General features: G+C 41.8%; 1 protein-coding gene across 3 annotated transcripts in view; it reads left to right on the top strand.

Moving 5' to 3' along the window:
- The window catches only part of LOC148510710 (N-acetylneuraminylgalactosylglucosyl-glucoside beta-1,4-N- acetylgalactosaminyltransferase 2-like), a 317,743-nt gene that overhangs the window by 143,268 nt on the left and 149,009 nt on the right, over positions 1–25,466 (top strand). For all 3 annotated transcript variants that reach the window (XM_088442512.1, XM_088442511.1, XM_088442513.1), the window contains exon 3: positions 19,044–19,181. In XM_088442512.1, the coding sequence (XP_088298638.1) occupies positions 19,044–19,181 (138 nt within the window). The remainder of the gene's footprint in view (positions 1–19,043; positions 19,182–25,466) is intronic.

The following is a 25,466-nucleotide window of genomic DNA, read 5'->3' as shown; positions in this document are numbered from 1 at the left end:
CCTCCCTGATAACCTTGGGTCATATCCCATGTCAGTGTCTATCCCTGATACAGCAGTTAGCATCTGATATGCTCACTTCTTTTACTATTCTCATCAGTCCAGTCCACAGGTCATGACTCGGATCTCACACTCATTCTCATGACGAGCTCTAGCCCTGATTCAGAGCCGGACGCTCTGACAGAGCGCTTGCTCTGAATCAGGGCTGTCCCTCTGAATTTAAGAGCGGCCTCCTGGCCACTCGCATAGCTGTGGGTGACCACCCACAGCTATAGTGAGCGGCCAAAATGATGGTCGCGATGGTCAAGACCATCGCGACCATCAGGCTTGCGACGAGACCCTTGCGGTAGGGTCTCGTTGCCGCAAGCCCTGGAGTGCTTTTGGCTCTATCAGAGCCAAAAGCACTCCCACTAACATCACTTGTGATGTCAGTGGGGCCGGCCCCAGACGGTAGGCGTTCCCATGGGAACGCCTCCGTCTGGGCAGCCACGCCCCCGGCACGTCCACCAAAGGGGGCGTGCTGTCACTCACCATCGACAGCATGCCCCCTTTGGTGGGAGACCCATAACGACGGCTTGGCCATCATTATTCGGGTCTCGCGCATGCGCACAACGGAGCCACCTCCGTCGTGCGCCATACGCACTTGGCCAACATTGACCCACTTGTGAGTGCTCAGCGCTCGCGAGCGGGTCTGAATTAGGCCCTCTGTCAGGCACTTCAGGCCCTTCAGGACACACAGAAGTAATAATAGCCACAATCATCTCAATTATTCAACAGTATATTTCTCGTAAGAAATGGAGACATAACTGGTAAAATAATTGTCATTAAACATGACATAATCACTGTTAAGGTTAAGTTAACGCCTTATAGAATACCAGAAGCCCAATGGGAATCAGTGTCAAATAAATGTTAGAATTAGATACAGTATAATTGAAGAGTCACATAGTGAGTGGTCAAGTCCCATTGTACCCATTAAATAACTTGATGAGAGCTTATGCTTCTGCAACGATTTAAGTTAATTGAATAGTGTGCCTAACGCTGTAAACACAAGTAAAGATTTTCTGTCCAACCATCCAACTGATTGATTGGTTGGAATGAAAATCTGGTAAGGTATGAAAGCAAATGACAATCAGCAATTTGCTCTCAAACACTGGAAAATGGACAAAAACTGTTGTTTGAACAAACTGTTTAGATCAAACATTTAACAAACTTGTCTGACGACCGTTTTCATCTGTTTTCTGGCATTTAGGAGCAAATTGCTGATCATCATTCACTTCCATACCTTACCAGATTTTTATTCCAACCAATCAACTAGTTGGATTGTTGGACAGAAAATCTTTACGTGTGTATGCAGCTTAAGTCTGATGCCTAACCAATGTCTCATGTGGGTGAACTTATTGAAAGGCTGGAAACAGTATTTTATTACTGTAGACTTAACCAAAGGGTACTGGCAAGAGCCTTTTTGACAGACGAGGCAAAAAAAAATACAGCTTTTCCTGCATTGGTGGGTCTGTTCAAATATAAGATGTTGCCTTTTTTGTTACATGGGGCACCTGTTACCTTTCAGAGGTTGATGGATAAACTTTTAAAGCCCCACAGACAGTTTGCTGCTGCTTATCTTGATGATGTAGTAATCTATAGTCCTGATTGGCATTCTCACTTTTCTAGGGCACAAGAGGTGTTGGACTCCATCCTGACGCAGGATTGACGACCAATCCAAAAAAGTGTTGCTTAGGAATGCAAGAGTGAAGTTTCTTGGATACAACTTAGGCAGGGGTTTACTAAAGCCTCAACTTATTAAAATTGAGGCAATACAAAATTGGCTATGACCCCTAAATAAGGAGCAGATGACAGCTTACCGGTATTCTGCCTCACAGGTCAAAATAGGAGACGGTGGGGGGGCAAGTGATAAAACACTGAAAAGGTTGCCAAGAGAGGGTAGACAGAAGCTGATAAGCAGCTTTGATTGTCAAACCACCTGTGAGAGGCTGATAAAGGGTGTGTCAGTCTTTATAATCAATCTCTCACTGCCTGGGTAATTAGTTAGAGGGCAGTTGAGTAACACTGTGATTTTTTTTTAAATTAAGTGCTGAGATAAAGAATTCTATTTTGTGAGTTGGCCATTAGACCCCTCCACTCTGAGAGAGGGAATTATTTTTTATAGTCAAACAGGTCATTATTTAGATTTATATTATGCTTATTTTTGTTCTGCTAATAAAACTAGCTGTTGCTACCTTTATCAATGCTTCTGGACTGGTGTACTACCACTTGGCTGCTGAATGACAAATGCAACCGTTTACCCCAGGAGACTGCGTCCTTACCCTGATCTTGTACAATATGTAATTATTATATGCTTGCTTAACAACATTGATTTGTATTAGACCCCAGGAGTGTAGACATGTTTCACTGCTCTTTATGTGATGGTATTTAGTAAAGGTTACATTTTCATTTATTAAATATAATAATTTTTTATAAGTAGTCAGGAATGCTGAGAGGGGTGGCAGGGCTGGTAGTGATTACCAGTGTCTGTGTCTCTGTAATGGCCCAGAAATGCAGGTAGGCATAGCCTAGGCCCAGAGTACAACACAACCCAAAAAATTGCTAAGAGATGAGGGGGTTTACCCTCTCCCCCTCCTGTGGCCACGCCCACCCCCAGCACTTCGGCCTGCCAGGAGTCTCAGAGGCTCTGCACATAGCAGTTTAGCAAACAATTGCTCCTTATTTCTCTTTTTAGGAGGAAGTTAGTCGATTCTACTGGAGCTGCTGTGTAACTTTACTGCATTTATGCATTGTACTGTACACTGAACCTTTGTTGTAATCTACCAGATACTTGTACTAGTTTCCCTCCTGTCTCGGATTCCTGTGCAGTGGAGCAGGAAATTTGGAATGAACAATGTCTGGCATGGATAGTCCTTGCTAGGTAAAGAGATAAGAAGATTTCCTTTAACTCAAGAGGAAAATAACACAAGTTAAATGTGTGTAGAGTGCACATTTTTAGAGGGCAACATTTACAATGTTGACATTCATAATGTCTTCATCACCTTGTAAACCTTTATAATGTTGACATTGAACATGCCAGCATGTGCAGAATGTCGACATGTTCACACTGTCAACTTCTGAAATGACGACTAACCGCAAGGGCCGGCAGGGGTGGGTCATGGTTAGGCTGCAGGAGGACTAAGGTTAGGATACAAGAGGGAAAGATGGTGTTAGTCACTAGGGGGATGGTTAAGGTTAGTCATATCATAAGCTGGAAGCTTTGCAGGATCCACCGGAAGTCATCCTGACACCACTGTCGAACCCAGAAGACACTGCTGGAGCCGCTAGACCAGCCATGCAGGGAAAGTTACCATTAGACCACCAGACATGTTTTGTCGACATCCTAATAATGTCAACATTTCACTGTTGATGTGGTCAATGTTGATGTGCCAAGTATGTCGACATTATGACCATGTCAACAATTCCCACATTGACATTTTTATGTCAACTTTATGATTGTTGACCTTATGAATATCAACTAAATATACTACACCCTTTAAGAGGAGTTTCTTGCTCTGCGGAAAAGGGAGCAGCCATTTCCACTCTAGTACTAGCTTAGTATTGGTAGAAACTGGGTTTTATTTCCACACTTAAAATGAGGCATGCAGCTCCTGACACACCCAGTGCCACAACTGAGCTGTATTATACTAATAGTTTAAACTCCCAAGCGGTTGACATTTCTTGCTAACCCCTTTTTCACATTGCAAACTTAACACAATATACTTATTTAACAATAAGACACATGACAAGAGGAGTTGGCAGTTCCAATTTGGTCAAATTTATTTGATCAATTATTGATTATGTTACTTAATATTAGTAATGGTGATGGACAACAAATCAAGGCAATCCATGAATTAAAAACACAACCATTAGAGTTCAACTCTCCCCAGTAAACAAAACATCACCCACCTGGACGAGCGGTGTCATCATTTGTGTTTTTGAGCAATTATAGTGGCCATACACATTTCTGCACACAAAGGAACACCCCTAAATCAGCAAACACCTGTTATTTTTACAATAGTATTCTGCAAAACAAAGATTTACATACACTTATCACCGATAGGATTTGCTTGCCCAATTGTATTTGTAATGGTTTACAAATTACCTTTATGAGGGATGTGTCAAAAACATAAAAATATTTGAATAAAGGGAAAGAAAAGCAAAAATTTTGATTTTCTAATTGGTATTGCTCACAAAGGACATTTGCTAATTCCATGACACAAATGTAGCTTGCATGTGAAACTGTTACTTAACTGAATTCTTAAAGTTCAGTTTAGGGAAATACATACAGTACAGCAACAATTTAATACCATTGTGAATAAATATAATACAGGGTTTAACCATATATTGATTTATATTATATACTTGTGCAGAGGGTCTTTTTTTGTCAAACATGATCTAATACAAGACATTCCCTGTCTTTCCCGTTATGAATGCCTTTATTGATTGTTACTGGGAGCATCCCCGAAACAGTGCACCATTGTATATAAAAGTAATACAGGGTTTAACCATAAATTGATTGATGATATATGCTACTTCAGAGTTTTCCTTTTTTTTCTGTAGCAACAATTTAAGCATTTCACCTATGCTATATTTTAGCTTCCGTTTAATATGCGTTATACTTCTTATATGTATGGGTGATTTTATAATTAAATTTTTCAGATAAAATAATATTTATTATGTCTAATAAATCATCAGTGGATCAGTGGTAATTTAGCTCTTTTGGGCTAACTCTGGATGAAGTTGCAAGACACATATTGGTTTACTTGAAGCAAAAACTAATGCGTCGGGCCAGCCCAACATATTAGGAACTTAAACAAAGGAATCATTCGATTATGTCGATACTGACATAATGTTGACATCGTCAGAATGCTGACAGCCAAAAAGTTGACACACAATTTTAGGGTTAGAAAAGGGTTGGGTTAGGCTGCAATTAGGGTTAGATAAGGGTTGGGTTAGGCTGCAATTAGGGCTAGGTCTAGATTAATGGTAGGGTTACATTTACATTCAAAGTGAAGGTAGAATTTGCATTATCAATATGCTGACTATAAAAATTATGTCAATGTCAACATTGCAAATGTTGACATGTCGACATACTGTGAATAGCAACATTCTGTATGTCAACAATCAGAATGAGTCAACATTCTGAAAGTCGACTTAATAGCAAATTTATTTTATTACTTGGTTTAGAATGGCCAAATCTTTCATGCTTCTTCGGAATACAGAAAAACAAACAAATTGGATTCAGGCGCATAAGAGTTAAGTAATAAAAAATTAAAAGAAAATTATGTAACTTAATTGTAATTATCAGCTGCTCCTACTGAGTAATTCTGTTATACAAAAAGTATGGTGGTCGCTCACATCAGCTTAATGACTTTGCACAGGTGCTTGTAGGGGGGGTTTACACTGAACTACAGAAAAAAAGGGATTTGCCCTCCAGCACACTGCAGCAATATCAACAAAAATACTTGAATCCTACATAATAATAGAAATTCAGAGTAATTAGTTACATACCTTTGCAAATATATAAATAAGTGCCAGGCCAGCATCAAGGCTCCTCTATACTGGCATCCCTAACATTAGGGGGTTCACGTCTGAGGCGCAGGGAACCCCAAAAGAATCTAGCCAAGGACCATCCCCAGGGCATCACACGAAAAGGGAAAAAAGGTGATAGTGAAGTGTAAAGTATAGATGTGTAAAGAATAAATCAATAAGTGTTAATATAATGAGAGAGAATTAAAATTACATAAATAATAGCCAAATATAAAAGTGAGGAAAAAATATCTATGTGAATTAAGTAGTGATGCCCTGAAAAAAGCCCAGCCAGAGCAACTCCGGGGGCCCCACGTCCAAACGCTCACTCCAAAATAATTATTGCTACCTAATAGTTGCACCCACTCTGGGTAATATAATTACAAATTAATGTACTGCATGATAACAGCACATGTATAAGCCAAGAGCTGACTCACCTAGGAGGTACCCCAGAAACTTCCAAATGGCACTATATGGACCAGCACATCCTCCCAATGCTGGCTCCCTTCATGCCTCACAGAACTGCAAACAAAAGTATGGTGGTCGCTCACATCAGCTTAATGACTTTGCACAGGTGCTTGTAAAGGGCAGGGTTTACACTGAACTACAGATGTCATAGGTGGCTGTTTGGAGACGTAGGGATATCCCATCTCCAAACAGCCGCCTATGACATCTGTTTTGCCGGAACAACAGGTCTTACGATCACCAGCTGGACTAATGCGGTAATCACCTTGCTCTTTCCTTTGTAATCCAGCTGCCTTCTTACCTTCAGCGTGCAGCTCTGGACTGCAATAGCAGAGCCCTCACTGCTTTCAACAACGGCAGTGGTAAGATCGGAACCAAGGAGACAGTAGCAGATAGTATTACGTGAATTATATGGAGAAATGCCACAATGAGCTACTTACCTGTGTCGAAGCCGGATGATTGGTTGAGACCAGATCTTAAATTAATATCGGGCGACGCCATCTTGTGTTGCCCCTGACTATGCCATCTTGCGTCATCAGCATGAAACCATTGTGTGCGATGCTATATGCTATTATTAGCATCGTGCGTCTGCATTGCTACTGTTTATTGTTAAAAGTCCTACCATACCCCATACGCACATTAAATAAAACACAAAATATACAAGATGCACAGTGCACAGTTGCGCAGTTTATCAAAGCATTCTACACATAAACGCACCACGCAAATTAGCGACTTTACACAATATTCTCACACTTACACATACCAAAACTTATAAAAAGGTTCCTCCACATTAAAAGCTAAATATTAGAGGTTTTATTAGCAAATACTTATGTTATGAAATGTAAGGCATACGATATTTAAGGTATATAAGCTAGTAGACATATCATGTTTGGTACCATTCTAAACCACTGTTTATTTGAAGATTTCTGGTTTGACCCACAAGGAAATCGCATCATGCGTTCTCTAGATATGAACTATTTGAAAATAGTGGTTAGAATGTGAAATTGTATGATGTGTTTTTTGCTAGTTTAAACCAGCTCTTCGGCGGGAAAACCACACAAAGCAACATCTGAGGAACTGGGACATACCCCTAGTGATGCTATATGAACTGTCCAATGACCTGCATTGTACCAGAATGTCCAGGATTCAGACCCAATGGAAACCCATTAACTAGTTTCTTTGTTCTGGGAGGGTATATAGCTTGCATACTGGTTCTAGTATACAGCCATTCTCTTTGCATGACCACAGGTTTCTGGACTGATGACTGCATTCTGGGACCAGTGCGCATGCGTATATATTGGGCTGTATCATATATTCTGTATTTTATTGTCTTTGCGCTAATTGTGCTAGATGAAAGCGTGTAATTTTCTTTTTCAATGCAATAAGAATTTTTGTGCTTTGGAACCACAAATTATTCTCTGGACAACGATTATTTCTCTCTAGCAATTTAAGGGTATTCATACCTGGAAGTGTAAAGAAAGTGTAGCTTTAAACTAAGTATAGCTGGTATTTCTCTGGAGAGAAGGATGAGACTTGTCTCTAAAGGCGATTTAACTTTACTTTGTCTTGAGGACATTATTGGGCTGTTTCCATTGTTGGGCATTACATTAGACAGAAGTTGACTTAAAGACCATTTTTCTCAGCACATCTTTTTACTACTGGATATTAACACATTTTTTATTGTGGACTTTTATTATGCAAAATTATGCAATTGTGTATGTAGATTTATTCTATATTAAAAATTGTTGTAAACGTGTAACCTCTATGCGCTCCTTGTTATTGTAAGTCAGTCAATACTATCTATATTCTTCGGAATACTGCTGAATTGTCTTCTGCACAAAACGTCACCAGTGTTATGCTCCAAAACACTTCTAATTAGCCTACTGTATGTTATTACTCTACTCTAGGGATTGGCATTGATTTAGTTATATATATGATTTAGTATTTAGCTACTGGTAGTTTATTTATGGTATCAAGATTTTATGGTTTAAACCATTTCATATTTGGCTTCCCACTAAGCTGCTGGACTCTTTACTTATCCCAAAAGACTTAAAATATTTTCCAGTTATTTAATGTTGTGCACATATTCCTTGTCCTGTCCAATCGCTCAGGTGGTAGATTGTATATGTTGTCGATTATATGAGATACTTAGGTGGTCATATTCACATGGATTGCCCAATTTTGTTTCTTTGTACAGCACCTGTGAACATTTATATCTTTTATAAGCAGAATCACATTGCATAGATTCAGAGGTAATTGGACAATTAGCAGCAACTTGGCCCTGGCCACCACATTGAAAACATCTGATCACATTTGTATATTACTTTTATAAGGTGAGAGCCTTCATGGCTGGTCAGTCTCAAGGTTCCAAACCTACAATTTTTGGATTTTTAAGTTAATTCTTCTTCCCAGCTCCCTTTTCCCCTGGAACAATCTTGACAGTTGTCACTGGAGATCGCTGTTGTGGGACTAGGGGCTGTTGAACACACTCAACAGTCCTCAGCCACCACATACCTCTCCACCATTTTCTCAAGCTGGTCTGCTGTTTTAGGGTTCCCTTGGATTTCCCACGGTTGCAGACAGGGAACATAGATAGCAGTCCATAACAACCCTTTTTATGATCTGTGGCTCTGTTATTGTCTCTGGCTGTAGCTGCTTCTTGGTAAGGTGGATGAGTGTAGCATTTGAGAGTGGGGAGGTTTATATACTTGGTAAGCACAGCAAATCATTTGTGCTTGAACAGACATTGTGACACACAAATTAGTTAAAATTTCAGTTTTCAGTTTGTCATAGTCCAGGGTATCAGTGAGGCTTAAGTAAAAATACACCTTTTGCAGTTCTCCTGACAATATCAAAAGGCCTGCACACTGATCTTTAGGCCAACTTTCTCTCTCAGCTTTCAAAAAATGTTAATAGGTATCAACATCAACACTGTTCTTCATTTATTGCAAAAAAATGACTAGACCGTATGCAGCTGAGGTTAATTGTGATGTCTGGAGAAACATTTGCAGATAGTGCTGCTAGACTCTGCCCCACCTCTTTTAAGGCTTCGTAGTCATGGTGCTGTTGCCTGCTGAAGGTATCAAGTTTATTTTAGAAAATAACTTTATCTGGTACAATGATAAATTTTACCAACAATGAAGGGGAACAGCCATGGGAACTCATTTTGCCCCCGCATATGTGAACCTATTTATGGGATTTTGGGAGGAGCATTTTATATTGACCAACAACAAGTTAATTCATAATATTTTAAAGTGGTATCATTTTATTGATGACATTTTATTTATACAGTATGTGAGGGGGATCAGGAAAGTCTTGGAGTGTTCTGTTCTGAATTGAATATAAATTCTTTTAACATTGAGCTGACTTTTAATTCAAGTATGAAAGAAAATGTTTTTTAGATTTTGTCCTGTATATACAAGATAGCACTTTACACACTAAAAATTATTGCATGCCTACCGATAGTAACTCCTACATCAGTACGGATAGTAACCACCATCCCTTATGGCTAAACAATTTCCAGAGAGGGCAGATCAGATGGATAAGACAGAATTGCACAGATGTCCAAGTTTTTAAATAACAGGCGGGAGATTTTAAAGATAAATTTTTAGCAAAAGGATATAAAACCACAGACGTCGATCCAGCAATTGAAGAAATGGCAAATATCAATAAGGATGAGTTATTGGTTACTAAGGAAAAGGCGAAAAAGGAAATCACTTTTCCATTTTATAACTTCCTTCAATGGACAACATAAAAAAGTTGAGAAAATCATAAGAAAGCATTGGCATCTCCTTGAGGAAGACCCAGTACTTAAGACTTTTGTCCCGAAAAATCCTAAATTTATTTACAGAAGAACTCATAATTTAAAGAATAGATTAGTGAAAGGAGAAGTACCTAGGAAAAGAGAAGGGAGAGTGAAAACGAAAGGATTCGGAGGTGTGGCGTGTGCATTATGTGTAGAAACCATCAGAATCAACCTAGTAAAGTAGAAAATTACACTACCAAGTCGAGAAATTTACAATATGATATTAGAGATTTCATCACATGTAAAAATAAGAATTGTGTATATTTAATAGAGTGCAGTTGCGGCCTTCAATATGTAGGCTGCACATCCAGACTCTTAAGAGTTAGATCGGCCGAGCACATTAGGAATATCAAAAAGGGATATGAAAATCTCTCCCTTTCTAAACATTTCAAAGAATTTCACCAATGTTCCATTACAGATCTGAAATTAGTGATAGGAATCCAACAAGTGGAAGGACATTGGAGAAAAAGAGATGTAGATACTGTACCTCTTTGGTACAATCAGAGATTAAATTTATTTGTGAACTTGGCACTTTAGTACCTAAGGATCTAAATGTTGATTTTGAACTGAAATGGTTTTAAACTTGCCCTATTTTTTACAAATAAGCTTTGTTATGGACACATTTTTTTGTGATTGTAATGTGGTTATATATATTTTATATTTTTTATTGTTTTTTTTCGATTTCAGGTTCAGTTGAACTTTTTATACATATTAATGTGTTGGGTTGTTTACACTGGAAGTGATGCATTCCACACCTCCTTACCAGAAGTCTTGGAGCACGCTTTCCAGTCCCCGCCACATGAGAGAGACATATCTCCATGTTGAAACCAGAAGTGTGCGAGCGCGACTTCCGGTTAGAGATATTTTAGAAGGAGACAATTTGATTTGGAGGAAACTCCAGCCGATTGTGGGCTCCAATAAGAGCCATAAGATATTAAATGTAATACCCCTATGTATGTAATTATCGGAGGTTCCTGTATAAGACTTCCAGGAATAAGGTAAACAGCAAGTGACATTTTTCCACTGAAATATGCATTCCAGGAGCGAAACGCTACTTTCAGCATTATTAATTTCCAGATTCATTGGAGTCATTAAGATTTGTTTATATTCATGGAGATTACTAATAGGATGTTTTTTATTGTAATAATGGATGAAACCATTATGCTCCTCCCTCTTGATCCACCTATCAGAGGGCTGTGAAGGGTATATAATGACTAAGAAACCACCAACTGTATACACCTTGAAAAATACTCTAAAGTAGTTTAAACACGTTGGTGACAGGAACACAGCACAAGGGGATCTTTTACATCTAGACGAGGAGTGCACATCCAGGAGCTGCCACTCCAGGTGACCTTTTCATCTCTAAAAACTTGCATCTCCTAGCCATTACTGAAACCTAGATTTCACCCTCTGACACCACTTCTCCTGCTGCTCTCTCCTCTGGGGGCTTCATCTTCTCTCATACCCCTCGGCCTGGGGGTCACCATGGTGGTGGGGTAGGGGTCCTTCTATCCCCCGGTTACTCCTACCAACTCCTACCCTCTGAACCATCTCTTACTTTCTCTACATTTGAGGTTCATGCTATACGCCTCTTCCAACCAGTTTACCTAAGAGTAGCTGTCATTTACCATCCCCCTGGCCCTCCTTCCAATTCATTGACAACTTTGCTTCCTGGCTCCCTCACTTTCTCTCCTCTGACCTTCCCTCTGTTATCCTAGGTGACTTCAATATTCCTATTGATAATCCCACAGAAGCCTCTGCCTCCAAACTCCTTACCCTCACGTCTTCATTTGGCTCTCCCAATGGACCTCCTCACCCTCCCATGTGAGTGGGCACTCGCTTGACCTGGTCTTCACTCACCATTGTGATATTTTTGATTACTCCAATTCCCCATTCCCCCATTTCTTTTTCTTCCCAGCTTGACTCACTTCTCTCCCCTATCCTGTCTCTCTCCTGCCCTGAACAAGCCATTTCCCTATACAATACTTCCCTTACTTCTGCTCTGGACTCTGTTGCTCCGGCGATCACTATTCACCCACGTAGATTTACACCTCAACCCTGGCGACAGTGGAGAAGATCACGCTCTAAGGCTGATTTTCTCCATCTCAAATTTATGCTCTCATCATACAGTATTGCCCTTTCCCTCTCTAAACAGTCATATTTCAAGAACCTCATTTCCTCTCAGTACTCAAATCCCTAACGCCTCTTCACCAATTCAACTCCCTCCTCCGCCCACCCCCTCCTCGCCTCCCCTCCTCGCCTCCCCTCCTCACTCTCTGCCCTTGACTTTGCTACATACTTTCCATCTAAAATTGACTCCATATGTCAGGACATCATATCCCACCAGTCGCCCTGCAATCCACCTCCACTTTACCAGATCACCCCTCTCCTTCCATTTTACCAACTCTAACTTTCTTCTCCCCTGTATCTGGAGAGGAAGTAATGTCCCTCATCCAGTCCTCCCCCCTTCCACCTCTCCCCTTGACCCTATCCCTCACATTCTCCTCTGCTACCTCTTTCCTTCTGCCTGCTCCCTTCTTGCCCACCTCCTTAATCTCTCCTTATCATCAGGCAATGTCCTGTCTGCATTCAAACATGCCCTTGTCTCCCCCATACTAAAAAAACCTACCCTTGATTCTAACACTCTCTCCAACTACCGTCCCTTCTCTCTCCTCCCTTTTGCCTCCAAGCTCCTTGAGCGTGTTGTTTAAAATTGCCTTACCACCTTTCTTTCCTCCCATTCCCTCCTTGACCCTTTTCAGTCTGGCTTCAGTTCTCTTCACTTCACTGAAACTGCCCTCACAAAAGTCAGCAATGACCTCCTTGCTGCTAAATCCAAGGGCCACTACTCTACTCATTCTCCTTGACCTCTCTGCTGCTTTTAATACTGTGGGCCACCTTCTCCTTCTGCAAATCCTTCACTCCCTTGGTCTACATGACACTGCCCTCTCCTGGCTCTCTGACCAATCCTTCTCTGTCTCCTCTCATGACTCCTCTTCTCCCCCACAGCCTCTTGCAGTAGGTGTTCCCCAAGGTTCTGTTCTTGGACCGCTCCTTTACTCACTCTATACATCCTCACTAGGTGAACTCATCAGCTCTTTTGACCTCCAATATCATCTCTATCATACTCAGATCTACCTTTCCTCTCCTGACCTCTCTCCCTCTCTCCTCACTTGTGTCTCCAACTGTCTTTCTGCCATCTCTTCCTGGATGTCCCAGCGATTTCTTAAACTTAATATGTCTAAGACTGAGATAATTATTTTCCCACCCACCTACATAACCACACTTCCCACCATTTTTTTATCAATTGATTGGCACAACTATCTCCTCTAACCCCAAAGTGCGCTGTCTTGGAGTTATCCTGGACTCCTCCCTCTCCTTCAAACCACATATCCAGAATCTCTCACAGTCCTGTCGTTTTCATCTTAAATATATTTCCAAGATTAGACCCTTTCTCACCCAGGATGCCACTAAAACCCTCATACACTCATTGGTCATATCCAGATTGGACTACTGTAACCTCCTCCTATATGGCCTCCCCAACACCCTTCTCTTCCCTCTCCAGTCTGTCCTCAATGCTGCTGCATGGCTCATCTTCCTCTCAAAATGCTCTGCATCTACCTCCCCTCTCCTACAAGCTCTCCACTTGCTCCCCTTCCCTTTTAGAACCCAATTTAAGGATCTCACACTCACTTACAAAGCCCTCAGCCATTCCTCTCCCATTCACATCTCATCACTCTCCTGTCCACCATCTTTGTTCAACAAATGCACGCCACGTCTCATGCCAATTGATTACTTCCTCCCACTCCCGCCTCCAAGATTTTGCCCGCGCTGCTCCCCACCTTTAGAACTCTCTCCCGCTTCCCATCAGACTCTCCACCTCTCTTCAATCCTTCAAACGGGCTCTCAAGACCCACTATTTCATCAAAGCCTTCCAGCTCTCATCTTAACTTGCTGCTACATTCTCCTTCCTTCCTGCCCACCCCATCTGTGTCACCCCTGTTTGTCTGTCCCTCCCCTTTAGAATATAAGCTCCTATGAGCAGGGCCCTCTAGACTCTTGTGCTTCTCCTTACTCTACCTTCATCTACTTCTTACTCTCTACCAGGGCACCTAACACTTTGTTGCTTTGCATTGTTGCTTATCTGGGTGTTATGGTCGTGAATGTAGCAATGTATATTATCCATGTCCTGTATTGTATTGTATTGTATTGCACTGTACTGTAAGTGAATGTAAATCAACCTATTTGTTTATGTGCTTTGTAAGGTGCTGCGGAACACTTGTGGTACCATATAAATAAATGATAATAATAATAATAATAATAAACATCTTTATTTTTATGAAATATAGGTTTATTGAAAATGCAAAGAATATAAACAGTGTACAAACACCATTAGTACATGGTACTACTGGCAGTTCATTGACAAAACAGAGATTACAGTCTGATAACAGAAAACCAATATGTAAAGACAAACAAAACCAACATTTCGATTTAGTGGACTAGGAAAAATACAGGGTATATGACAACAGGTCAAACATCAGAAAAAAAGGTAAAACAGAGATAGTAAATGGAGCACAGACTAGAAGAAATTAGAAAAATTAAGAATAAAGGAAGAGAGGAAAGAGGGTATGAACCTAGGAGAAAAATCCTGAGCCAGGGCTTCCATACAAAGAACTAAAATGAGGGACAACAAAGGGCAACCCTCCCTAGTGCCATTGGCAATAAGCACTACGAAACAGAGGGAACCATTAATGTCTATGTGTGCCGTAATGAAGGCATGAAGGGCCAAAATTATATGGAAGGAGGTAGGACCCAGACCCATGCGTTCCAGTATTCTTCTCATAAACAACCAATCAATTTTATCAAAGACCTTCTCTGCATCAGTTGATAAAAAAAGTCCAGTTATATGCACAATATCAATAACCTCAGTGGTGTTGTCTTGTGCCTCAGTGACCAAGACAAATCCTACCTGGTCAGAAATGGATTATCACAGGCAGGAGGATATTAGGCCTGCTCGCAATAAACTTGGCAAATAGTTTGATAACGATATTTAAGCGCAAAATTGACCTATAACTGGGACATAGAGCTGGGTCCTAGCATTTCTTGTATATTCATGTGATATGGGCCTTGGGAGACTGGGGGACAAGCCCACCTTGATATTGAGTTGAGCATTCAAGGAAGGACAGGCCAGAATATATTTTACTAAGAAATTGTGAATCCATCCGGGCCTAGACTCACCAGAATGCATGGCCCTCAAGGCATCTTACAATTCCTCCAAGGTAAATGGGGGATCCAGCCAGACCCTGCCCTCATCCAAAGTGGTAGGGAAGTCCATCTTCCGGAGGTAGTTAGAGACTCTCTCCCAGATGGCCATTTATAAAGGAATTTTGGGGTCAGAAAAGTTATAAAGTTTTGTATAGTTGGCATGTAATGCTGTGGCTATATCTGAGGTCAGCTTTGTCTATGCCATCCTCCCTTTTAATTTTCTCAATGTAGGTCAGCTTGTGAGGACCAGACCAGCAACTTACCAGGTTTGTTGGCCCACTGAAAATAGAGATTCATGTAGAGGTGAAAATCTTGTTTCACCCCATTATTTAAGTAATTTGTTAAGCTCTGCTTGTGCATTCATCAGTGCCACATGATCTGTTTCCAGCAGAGAAGCCTTATGGGTCAACTCTAAGGATCAAATCTGCTGTAAAAGTTGTGTTTTATGGTCCTCCCTTTGCCTTTTAAGATAGGAACCCAATGTATCAACTATACCTGGATCAAGCACTTGTGGGATTCACAGACCATAAGGAGACTCCAGGGGAATCGGACCAAAATAATCACTAAGGGCTTGGTCAAGCTGAGACCTGCAGTAGGGCTGGTCATGGATGGGAGCATATATATTCACATAGGTATAAAATTGCCTGTGTAGAGTGCCCTTGATGAAGAATGTCTGACCTTCTGCTATACTAAAATGTACTAAATCTATGAAGGGGAGGCAGCAGGAAAAGAGAATCGCCACCCACAGGGCTTGCCAACACAATTATTACTTAATAGGCATTGGAGAAGTTACAAATGTTCAAGGAGGGGGCATGCTAGCTTTAAAATGGGTCACTTGGATGAAGTCCACATCCAATTTAAATATAGCTCATGCAGTGCTCTTGAATGCTTTACCTGAATATTTATAAATCTAGCATTTATGGAGGGTCAGTCACCATCAAGTGTTTGGATTGTTCTTGGATGGAGGGCAGGGCAAGTAAAAAGAGAGAGGAGGGGAAATGAAGGCAAGGGAAGAAGAGAACATGACACATAAGTAGAAACCCTAAAATAAATGCAATAGAAAATCAGAAAAACCGCTTCCTGATGATGCCTATCTGAAAAGCACATCCAGACGTAAGGAAAAATGTGATTCAGGGGCACCGGGGGTCATTAACAATGGCCACCAAATTAGCAATAATCAAACCAATACATTTTATAATAATAATAGCAGGCACAATATAAGTAAATGAGAACAAAATATGATTTCCAACATATGAATAAACACCGAGGCATAAGTCAATAAATATAAAGAGGAGTCAACAGGAATCATAAAACAGGAATCAAGAAAGGGGTAAACCTGGACATACTGATATCATGGAAGCAAAGCAGAAGGGCAAATGGGAGGGGCAAGTGGGAGAAAGGGAAATGTATGAGGGTAGGAGAAAGGATGTGGAAGGCAAAAATGTAAATAAGAGGAGGGAAGGAAGGAGCAAGAAGATAGACTGATAACGCATACTCTACTATACTTTCTAATGCCGTATGCATGCTCATGAAAACCCATGGCAGACAGGAGTCCAAATAAAGGTTCCTATAACCTAGATAAGGAAAGTCAGAAAAATATAACAGGTAAGGAACATTTGAAAATCTACTTACGTGTCCTTGCAAACAGAGCATGCATTAAAAGTCAGTGCAGATTATATACAGGGGTGCGTTCAGGTAGCAGGAGTAGAGATGAATATAAAAACCAGAAGAAGGTGTGGTAACCTGGCCAGTGGATGGTTGCTGTCAGAGTTTGGGTCTTTTTGAGGGCTATTCAAATACTTGCCACTCTTCTTCTCTCAACTTCAATACAAGCGGGACAGGATCAGAATCTGAATCATGCCATTTGGGAAGCTGAGGAGGGGAGATAACAAGTGCAGCACAGTAAGCAGGTAAATATGAAGGCTCTTGCAGAATTAACTGCCTACTCTGGTGGGCATCTTGGAGGCCAAAAGGAAAGCCTCAGTAGTATCGGCAATCCAGTTTACAAAATTCAACGGTGAGGGGTAGAAAGGCTTTTCGGCTCTGGAGGGTAGACCAGAAAAGGTGTTTGTAGATCTGGATCTTCTGGCCATCAGTGTTGATAGAATATTGATGATGGACCTTGCGTAGGATCTCTTCTTTCTGTGCATAGTAGTGAAGGCGGCATATAATGACTCTGGGCTTTGTTGCATATCTATTTTGGAAGGTGTATCCAGAGGGGGACAGGTGTTCTTTTTGGGGCACCTTTCTTGTTTTTCCCCATCATGAAAAGTAGGCAAAATGTTGACATAAAAAGAAAAGCAGACCTCCAGCGGAAATTGAAAAATTAAATATGTGCACTGCAGGCATTAGGGCCACAGTCAACCACTTTCCCTCTTGAGAAAAGAGATTAGACAGTCATGGCCATTATTATGAGGCACTCATGCCATGAACTTGCATCAGGTATCTATGCACAGCCCCAGCAAAAGGTCGTTGAGGGTAGGCAACTAAGTAGGTGATGTGTCTGCTGAAGAAGTAGAAATTGCGAGGCACAGCAACACTAAGATGCAGCTGCCATCTTATGCTGCCAAGCCAAGCCTCCATAATCTTATTTTATACGTTTTTTTTTATTTTACTATTCTTATATTCTTTTTGTGTGTGGAATTTTTCACTAATAACTGGAAACTTATTGGAATACATTGGTCTACTGAATATTTATGTACTACAGGTTGTGGTATTGTCAATGCAGTTATTCCTTTTCTTCCTGTCTATATATACCAGATTACAGTATATAAGGGATCCCTTAACACACCAGCTAGCGTCTAAAACACATTGAGAACTGCATTAGGTCTAGTAAAGGTTTATCCCCATTGGGATGACTTAAGTGCTGGTCACTTTTTATTTTTTTACAGCTACTTTCTTAGTTTATAATATGCTGCACTTTAAATTATATTTTCACACAAGTAAACTTTAGATTTGTTAATTAAACCACTAACTTTGATAGGCAGAAGGGCGAATCTTGGTGTAATTTCTTTAGAAACAAACCAAGCACCCAAGTTCATCCATGTTCCTGTTCTCATGTTCCTGTTCTACCAGGTTACTGACCCTTTAATAGATTAACAACATCATTTGAGTGCACAGTCTGCAACCTGACATTAGAGGAATGGCTTTAGGACCTCATCCAAACCCGCTCGCTAAATACGATCGCTCGCATCCAGCGCGTGCAAATTTGACAAAGTGGCAGCATGGGAAGCGATCGCTCGCCAAGGCATGAGCACACCCACTTTGGCTGTGCGAGCGACCACTCTGTGAATGCAGACATCCATTAGTGTATGTTGGGACGCCCACTAGCGCACGTCATCTCCAGGAAGTGTTTTAAAACATTGGTACATCGAGCACCATCGGTAGCGATTGCAGCGCTTGTGGTTGCCTTACCCTGCCGCAAGCACTGCGGGGACTTCAGGGTAAAAAAACAGGCATGTGACGTGTATTATGACGCTGCCTGTTAATTATGCACGCCTTAAAAATGGCGTTGAAACACTGAGGCACGCCTGCGTTCGCACCTCCACTCCCCCGTTATTAGTGTCCTGCCCCTGTTACCACCCACAAACGGCCTCTCCTGCCACTCATTTCACTGGGCTGTCTTTGCTGGGCGAGCGAGCAGGCTGCAATAGCACAGAGTAGTGCACGCACGTGCAGAACGAAGCATGTGCGTTCGCAAACTAGCGCTAGCTAGCGGGTCTGAATGAGGTCCTTAGCTCTCAGGCAGTGGGACCCACCAGGGATTTCCCTGATATTATTGTGCTAACAAAACCACAATAATAATATTTGAATCAGGGTGTTGGTCAACACTGCAAAATTATCAAAACTGAAAACATAATTATAAAAATTATTTTTGTTGACTGTACATCAGACAAACTAAAATTACTTTTTTTTTAATTCCCATAATTGTACCTTTTAGCTTTTATTCAGGTGGATCATGCTCATGTGAAAAAAGTAAAGGTCTCCAGGTCTATAACTTAAAAGACTACCTTAATAAAGATGATGTTGATGCAATTAAAGTTCGAAGGGCGAAGGAACTTCAGCACTTCCAAAAAAGGTATGTAGGTTTTGATGCATGTGTGCCCATAGCTTCACATAGGTTTCATATAAATTATATTTAAACTAGCAGAGAATAAGCTACTTTTGCAACCAAAAATTGTAAATGCTCTAACTGTACAGTATAAAAATGAAAGGATACTGAAATGTCACTGGGTACCAAGGACATCCTTTCTGTCTCATATAAGATGTTATGTAATTCCAAGTGAATATTTTACATTATATTATCTGTAATCATTTGGCCACTGGCCCACAGCCACATTAGTGTCTGTTGATGATACTTAATTCTCCAATAAATAAAGTTAAATCAATTACTTTACAATTTCAGAGCCTGATTCTGGGCCTGATTCAGACCCGCTTGCGAGCGCTGAGCGCACGCAAGCGGGTCGATGTTGCCCTAGTGCGCTTGCGCAGGACGGAGGGAGCTCCGTCTGGCACATGCGCGAGACCCGAATAGCGACGGCCAAGCCGTCGCTATGGGTCTCGCACCAAAGGGGGCGTGCTGTCGATCGTGAGTGACAGCACGTCCCCTTTGGTAGGCATGCCGGGGGCGTTGCTGCCCAGATGGGTGATTACCGTCAGGGGCCGGCCCCACTGACATCACTAGTGATGTCAGTGGGAGTGCTTTTGGCTCTGATAGAGCCAAAAGCACTCCAGGCTTGCGGCAGACGAGACCCTACCGCAAGGGTCTCATCGCAAGCCCGATGGTCGCGATGGTCTTGACCATCACCACCATCTTTTTGGCCGCTCACATAAGCTGTGGGTGCTCACCTACAGCTATGCGAGCGGCCAGGAGGCCGCTCCAATAATAGGTAGGGCGGCCCAGATTCAGAGCGAGCGCTCTTGTAAGAGCGTCCGGCTCTGAATCAGGCCCTCAGAGCGCTCGCAAGTGGGTCGATGGTGCCCAAGTGCGCATGCGCGTGTCGGAGGGTGCTCCGTTATGCGCATGCGCGAGACCCAAATAACAACAGCCAAGCCGTCGTTAAGGGTCTCGCACCAAAGGGGGCGTGCTGTCGATGGTGATTGACAACACGCCCCCTTTGGTGGGCGTGCCGGGGGCGTGGCTGCCCAGAAGGAGGCGTTCCCATGGGAACGCCTACCGTCTGGGTCCGGCCCCACTGACATCACTAGTGATGTCAGTGGAGTGCTTTTGGCTCTGATAGAGCCAAAAGCACTCCTGGGCTTGCGGCAGCGAGACCCTACCGCAGGTTCTCGTCGCAAGCCCGATGGTCGCGACGGTCTGGACCATCACGCCCATCATTTTGGCCACTCGCTATAGCTGTGGGTGTCACCCCTCGGCGGGTGACACCCAGGTGCGGCCCGCACCCCCCTTGAGACGCCACTGGTCTATATATTACTAAGAGCTGTACCAGAGTGTGTGCCCTCTCACTCACTCTCATTACCTTTTCTTTGTGTTCTTTGTACCCTGTTCTTTGGTGCCCTATGCCAGGAAGAGCATTGCCCCCCCACCCCATTTTTTCAAAAAGGGATATAAGATAATGCACTCGAAAAAGAGCCATGGCCTCATGGGGCAGGGCCAGGGAAGAGATCAGGGCAGCCAGGAGATGCTGGGGATAAAATAAGAGGAAGCTGCAAGTAAGAATGATAATAAACAGAAAATTGACAGGCCCTGTGGCGCCCTGTGCCATGGCACAGGTCGCACCACCCTAGTTACGGCCCTGCTCTAACATGCTATTCAGTTGCTTCCCTTCTTTACAGTTGCCCCCTGCCCGGTCACATCTGGCAAGCTTCCCGCACCATTGTTTCTCAAAATTCCCCCCCCCCACCTCTATTGTCACTGGAGGATACTCCACAGTGGTAACCCATTATCTTAGATTACAGGTCAACATCTGTATGTTAGTAGCATGCTGCAAAGTTTGAAAATGGTAAAAAGGATGGTTTTTGTGAAAACGTTGCCAATAGGCCACAATGACTTATGCCATAGAAAGATAGAATAAGCTATCATGGCCAAGCTAAGTTTTTCAGAGCTTTGTAAATTGAAATACATCACTTCTACCAAAGAATTTAAAGCAGGCTATATCTATGATATTTCCTGTATTACAGATTTGGGGCTGATTCAGACAGATCTTTGCAAAGGTGCAAATAACAGGTTTTAGTATACAGTGCATGCAATGTGAATTTATGCTTATCTTCGGCCTATTCTGAGTTGGATGGATCTTTTATGGATCTGTCTTTCCATGAAATGAGTGTTTCAGGGCTGAAACTGGGTTATGACAATGCAAACGCATAGATCTGCTCTGTTTTGTGGGAGTGTCATGGTTGTGTAGCTTGAGTTCTGTGCGTATGGAGATCAGAAATGTAATGTAATGTCATTCATTATTATTATGCAGTGAAAAAGGGCTGCCCTGACAATATGGGTCTGGAAACCTATATATAAATAAAAACTAAGGGTGCTCAAAGAAACAGCTGATTGTTTGAAAATATAACAATGTTTAGTTTTCTAACAATAATATATAGATAAAAGATATCTAAAAACTCCAAATGTCACTCAGGACCAATAACTATATCAGTTGCGATAGAAAACATTGTTAGTATATAACGCTGTGGTCACAGACAATGTGCAAGTCTAATAGCAATTGAAGTAACATGCAGTAAGCATGATACAGTAGAGTTAGTGAGCAGCAAAGCCTTGAGACGGTTACTTGTAGCAAAAGATTTGAAGATGGTTAAATAGCAGCAATAATAGACTATTCAGTAAATTATGTTTAATTCATATAGTCACCATATCCTATTAGGAAGCTGGAAATGCCTTCTTATGAAGATGGATGGGTAGGCTGTGTACCTAGACATCCCTGCTCCTGGCACACCACTATGGAGATGAACTGATGCTAATAAGTGACTGACCATAAGCCCAAATGCCACACTGGTTCCTGGGCCAGATAGACTGTGTGGCAGAGCGTGTTTCCCATGTTTTTCAAAGGCTCGGCTACCACTTTGCGACTTCCAGGTTCCGGCTTCCGTCCTGCATTCCAGATGTGTGTCAGTCACAGGAAGTCAAATGACGTGTTTCTCTGGCTGTGACTACAACGGTTTCTTCAGAGGGATAACTGGGCTCTCTCTGTGTCCTTTTTATTCCAGGATGCATGTCTGATTACATAATTGGTATCCATATACTCTTATTACCATAGGATCGAATTTAGTCAATCTAAATCCTGTGAAGGATTACCTAAAAATTGCATTTATAATCCATAAAATATAATAACAAAATATATATACTACATATAATATTACTATCTATACAATTACAAGATAAATCCACACTGAGATGTTTGTAAACAATTGCACTTCACATATACCCACTATATAGACACACTATTATTTACACTTAAGGTGCAATGCAACATTGTATACCCATTATTTAGTTCCTATTTATTACCACTTTAAAGATAATGAGTCGCTGCAGTTATTGATTTTTAGTTGATATTAAAGAAATCCTTATATAAAGTGATCATTCACAAGTTTTTATCTTAAAGCAATATATAATATTCCTAATATACTTACCATCTCATATAAGAAGGGGAGATTAACCAAGAAACCTATACACTAAGTGATAGGGGACATATATGGACTTGAACAACCAATAAGGCTGGCCAGGTCCCACCAAATTGACAGAAAAGACAATAAAGAGGATAATAAATATCAATCAGATTGTCTGAAGACAAACTGACATATGCAGATATAGAGCTTTAATTGAACCGATTATTGTGACATAGGTCAAGATATTGCCCCTACATGGAGCTTACTAGGGGAATCTCAGTGGTAGTAAATGATCTAGAATACATATAGAGAGAAATGTATAAAAAGGTAGCACACATCAAAAAAGAGGAAAGCAAAGAACAAGGCATTACTGGGGAGGAGACCATATTTTATATTATTCAACTCAATAGTTTCATTTAGTCCTAATGGACTCAAACTTTTAAACCTAAAAATCCAATAGGCCTCTCTTTTACACAATAAAATGAAACAGTCTCCTCCCCTATCTGTAACCTTAATCTGTTCAATAGCGTTTGCCCTAATGCCACTCAAATTCCCTGCATCACATCTCGTGACATGTCTTCATAAATTGTGTGTAATATTTGAAGATATTTCTTCAGTGCTCAAGGAACCTTACAATCAAAGTGCATGTTGTCCATCCAATCACCGTTTTTGGCATCCACATTCTATCAAATATATAATATACTAGTTGATGTACCTGATTTTACCCGGGTAGAATTTAAATATTTTAATTTTGTTCATACCAACCTAACTTAACTTATATGCTTAGATTGTTTTATGCCTCTGGTGTAAAATAGCGTGCTAGTGTCAAAATTAAGTAAATGAAGGGGATTTTTTTTTAGTCCTTAGCAGCAGCGACTTCAGAGGTGGGGCTGCAGTGCAGTCCAATATTCAATTAGGGAAGCCACACCAACTGTTACCCCAAATGCTGCCAAACATCACTGGCAGTTGGTGTGTCTCCCCTAATTGAATATTGGATTGTGCTGCAGTCCCAACTCTGAAGCCATCACTCTACCCTTACAGTCCTATAGCGCTTGGGACATGTTGCTTTGTCACCCAGTCACCTCGACAGGAGCAAAAATAAACTTTACACTCCCTTAAGAGGTTGAATTTCAAAGAGCCCTGCTTAGTGGGTGCTTACATCATAGAAGGAATATACTCCCTGAATTTCCTGTTTCTAGGTCCAGGGGTTTGGACAGGGCATTGATGAGTCAGTCAGTCTTGACATTGCACAAGGGAGGAAACAATTTAGACCTTTTCACCCTCTTAGGAGTCGAATTTTGAAAAATCCCATCTTAGTGAGTGCCTACGTCATGGAAGGCATATACTCCCCGAATTTCATGTTTCTAGGTCCAGGGGTTTAAACTGGATGTTGAGGAGTCAGTGAATCAGTCAGGACATTTGTGTGTGTGTATATATATATATATATATATATATGTGTATATATATATATATATATATATATATATATATTAGGGGTGAGCGGGTTCGGATTTCTGAAATCCGAGCCCTCCCGATCCGAGATCGATCCGAGTCAGGCTCGACTTTTCCCTCCTGACTCGGATCTGAAATTGAGGCAAAACGTCATCATCCCGCCTTCCGGGTCTCGCAGGTTTTGGATTCTATATAAGGTACCCACGTCGGCGCCATTTTCTCACTCGGCTGTGGTCAGTGAAGAGGGAGGGTGGGAGTTAGGGCTGGCTGGGCTGTGTTTGTAATGCAGTGTAGTGTTGTGCTGTGCTGTGCTGCGCTGTGCTGCTGTTGTCCATAGGGGCTGTGTCCACTCCTCCAAAGTCCATAGGGGCTGACTGTGTTGTGCTGTGCTGTACAGCTGTTGTCCATAGGGGCTGTGTCCACGCCTCCAAAGACCATAGCGGCTGGCTGTGTTGTGCTGTGCTGCTGTTGTCCACAGGGGCTGTGTCCACTCCTCCAAAGTCCATAGGGGCTGGCTGGATTGTGTTATGCAGTCAGTTGTCCATAGGGGCTGTGTCCACTCCAAACTCCTGTGCAGTGTCCCAGTCCTAAAGTGGTGCTGTAGTGTTTTTCAGGGGGTGCTCTGTCCATCAGGGGTACTCCCCCCAAGTGCAAAAAAAATAAATATTTTTTCTGTGTTTGTGAATTGTGTGCGCAGTAGCCGCACGTGCATCAACAAAGTAGCGCCAAGCGTGCGCCTGTGTCATAGGTAAAGGGCCGGCTGGCTTGACCGTTAAAGGGTGCTGTAACCCACAAAGTGCACTCCAAAAAAAATATATTTTTTTGTGTTTGTGAATTGTGTGCACAGTAGCCGCACGTGCATCAACAAAGTAGCGCCAAGCGTGCGCCTGTGTCATAAGTAAAAGGCTGGCTGGCTTGACCATTAAAGGGTGCTGTAACCCACAAAGTGCACTTCAAAAAAAATATATTTTTTTGTGTTTGTGAATTGTGTGCACAGTAGCCACACGTGCATCAACAAAGTAGCACCAAGCGTGCGCCTGTGTCATAGGTAAAGGGCCGGCTTGACCGTTAAAGGGTGCTGTAACCCCCAAAGTGCACTCCAAACAAAATAAAAAAATATTTTCTGTTTGTGAATTGTGTGCACTGTGGTTGCACGTGCATCAACAAAGGAGCAGCGCCAAGCGTGCGTCTGTCTGTTAAAGGGTGATGTAACCCCCAAAGTGCACTCCAACAAAAATATGTGCATCCTCAAAGCAGCAGCACCAAGCCAAACATGCATCTGCCTGTTAAAGGGTGGTGTAACCCTCAAAGTGCGCTCCACAAAGAATAAAAAAAT

The sequence above is a fragment of the Taudactylus pleione genome, unplaced genomic scaffold (assembly GCF_031769625.1).
Source record: "Taudactylus pleione unplaced genomic scaffold, aTauple2 ptg000313l, whole genome shotgun sequence".
Lineage (NCBI taxonomy): Eukaryota > Metazoa > Chordata > Amphibia > Anura > Myobatrachidae > Taudactylus > Taudactylus pleione.
Note: the sequence above shows the minus strand (reverse complement) of the source record. Positions and strands in the feature narration are given on the sequence as shown.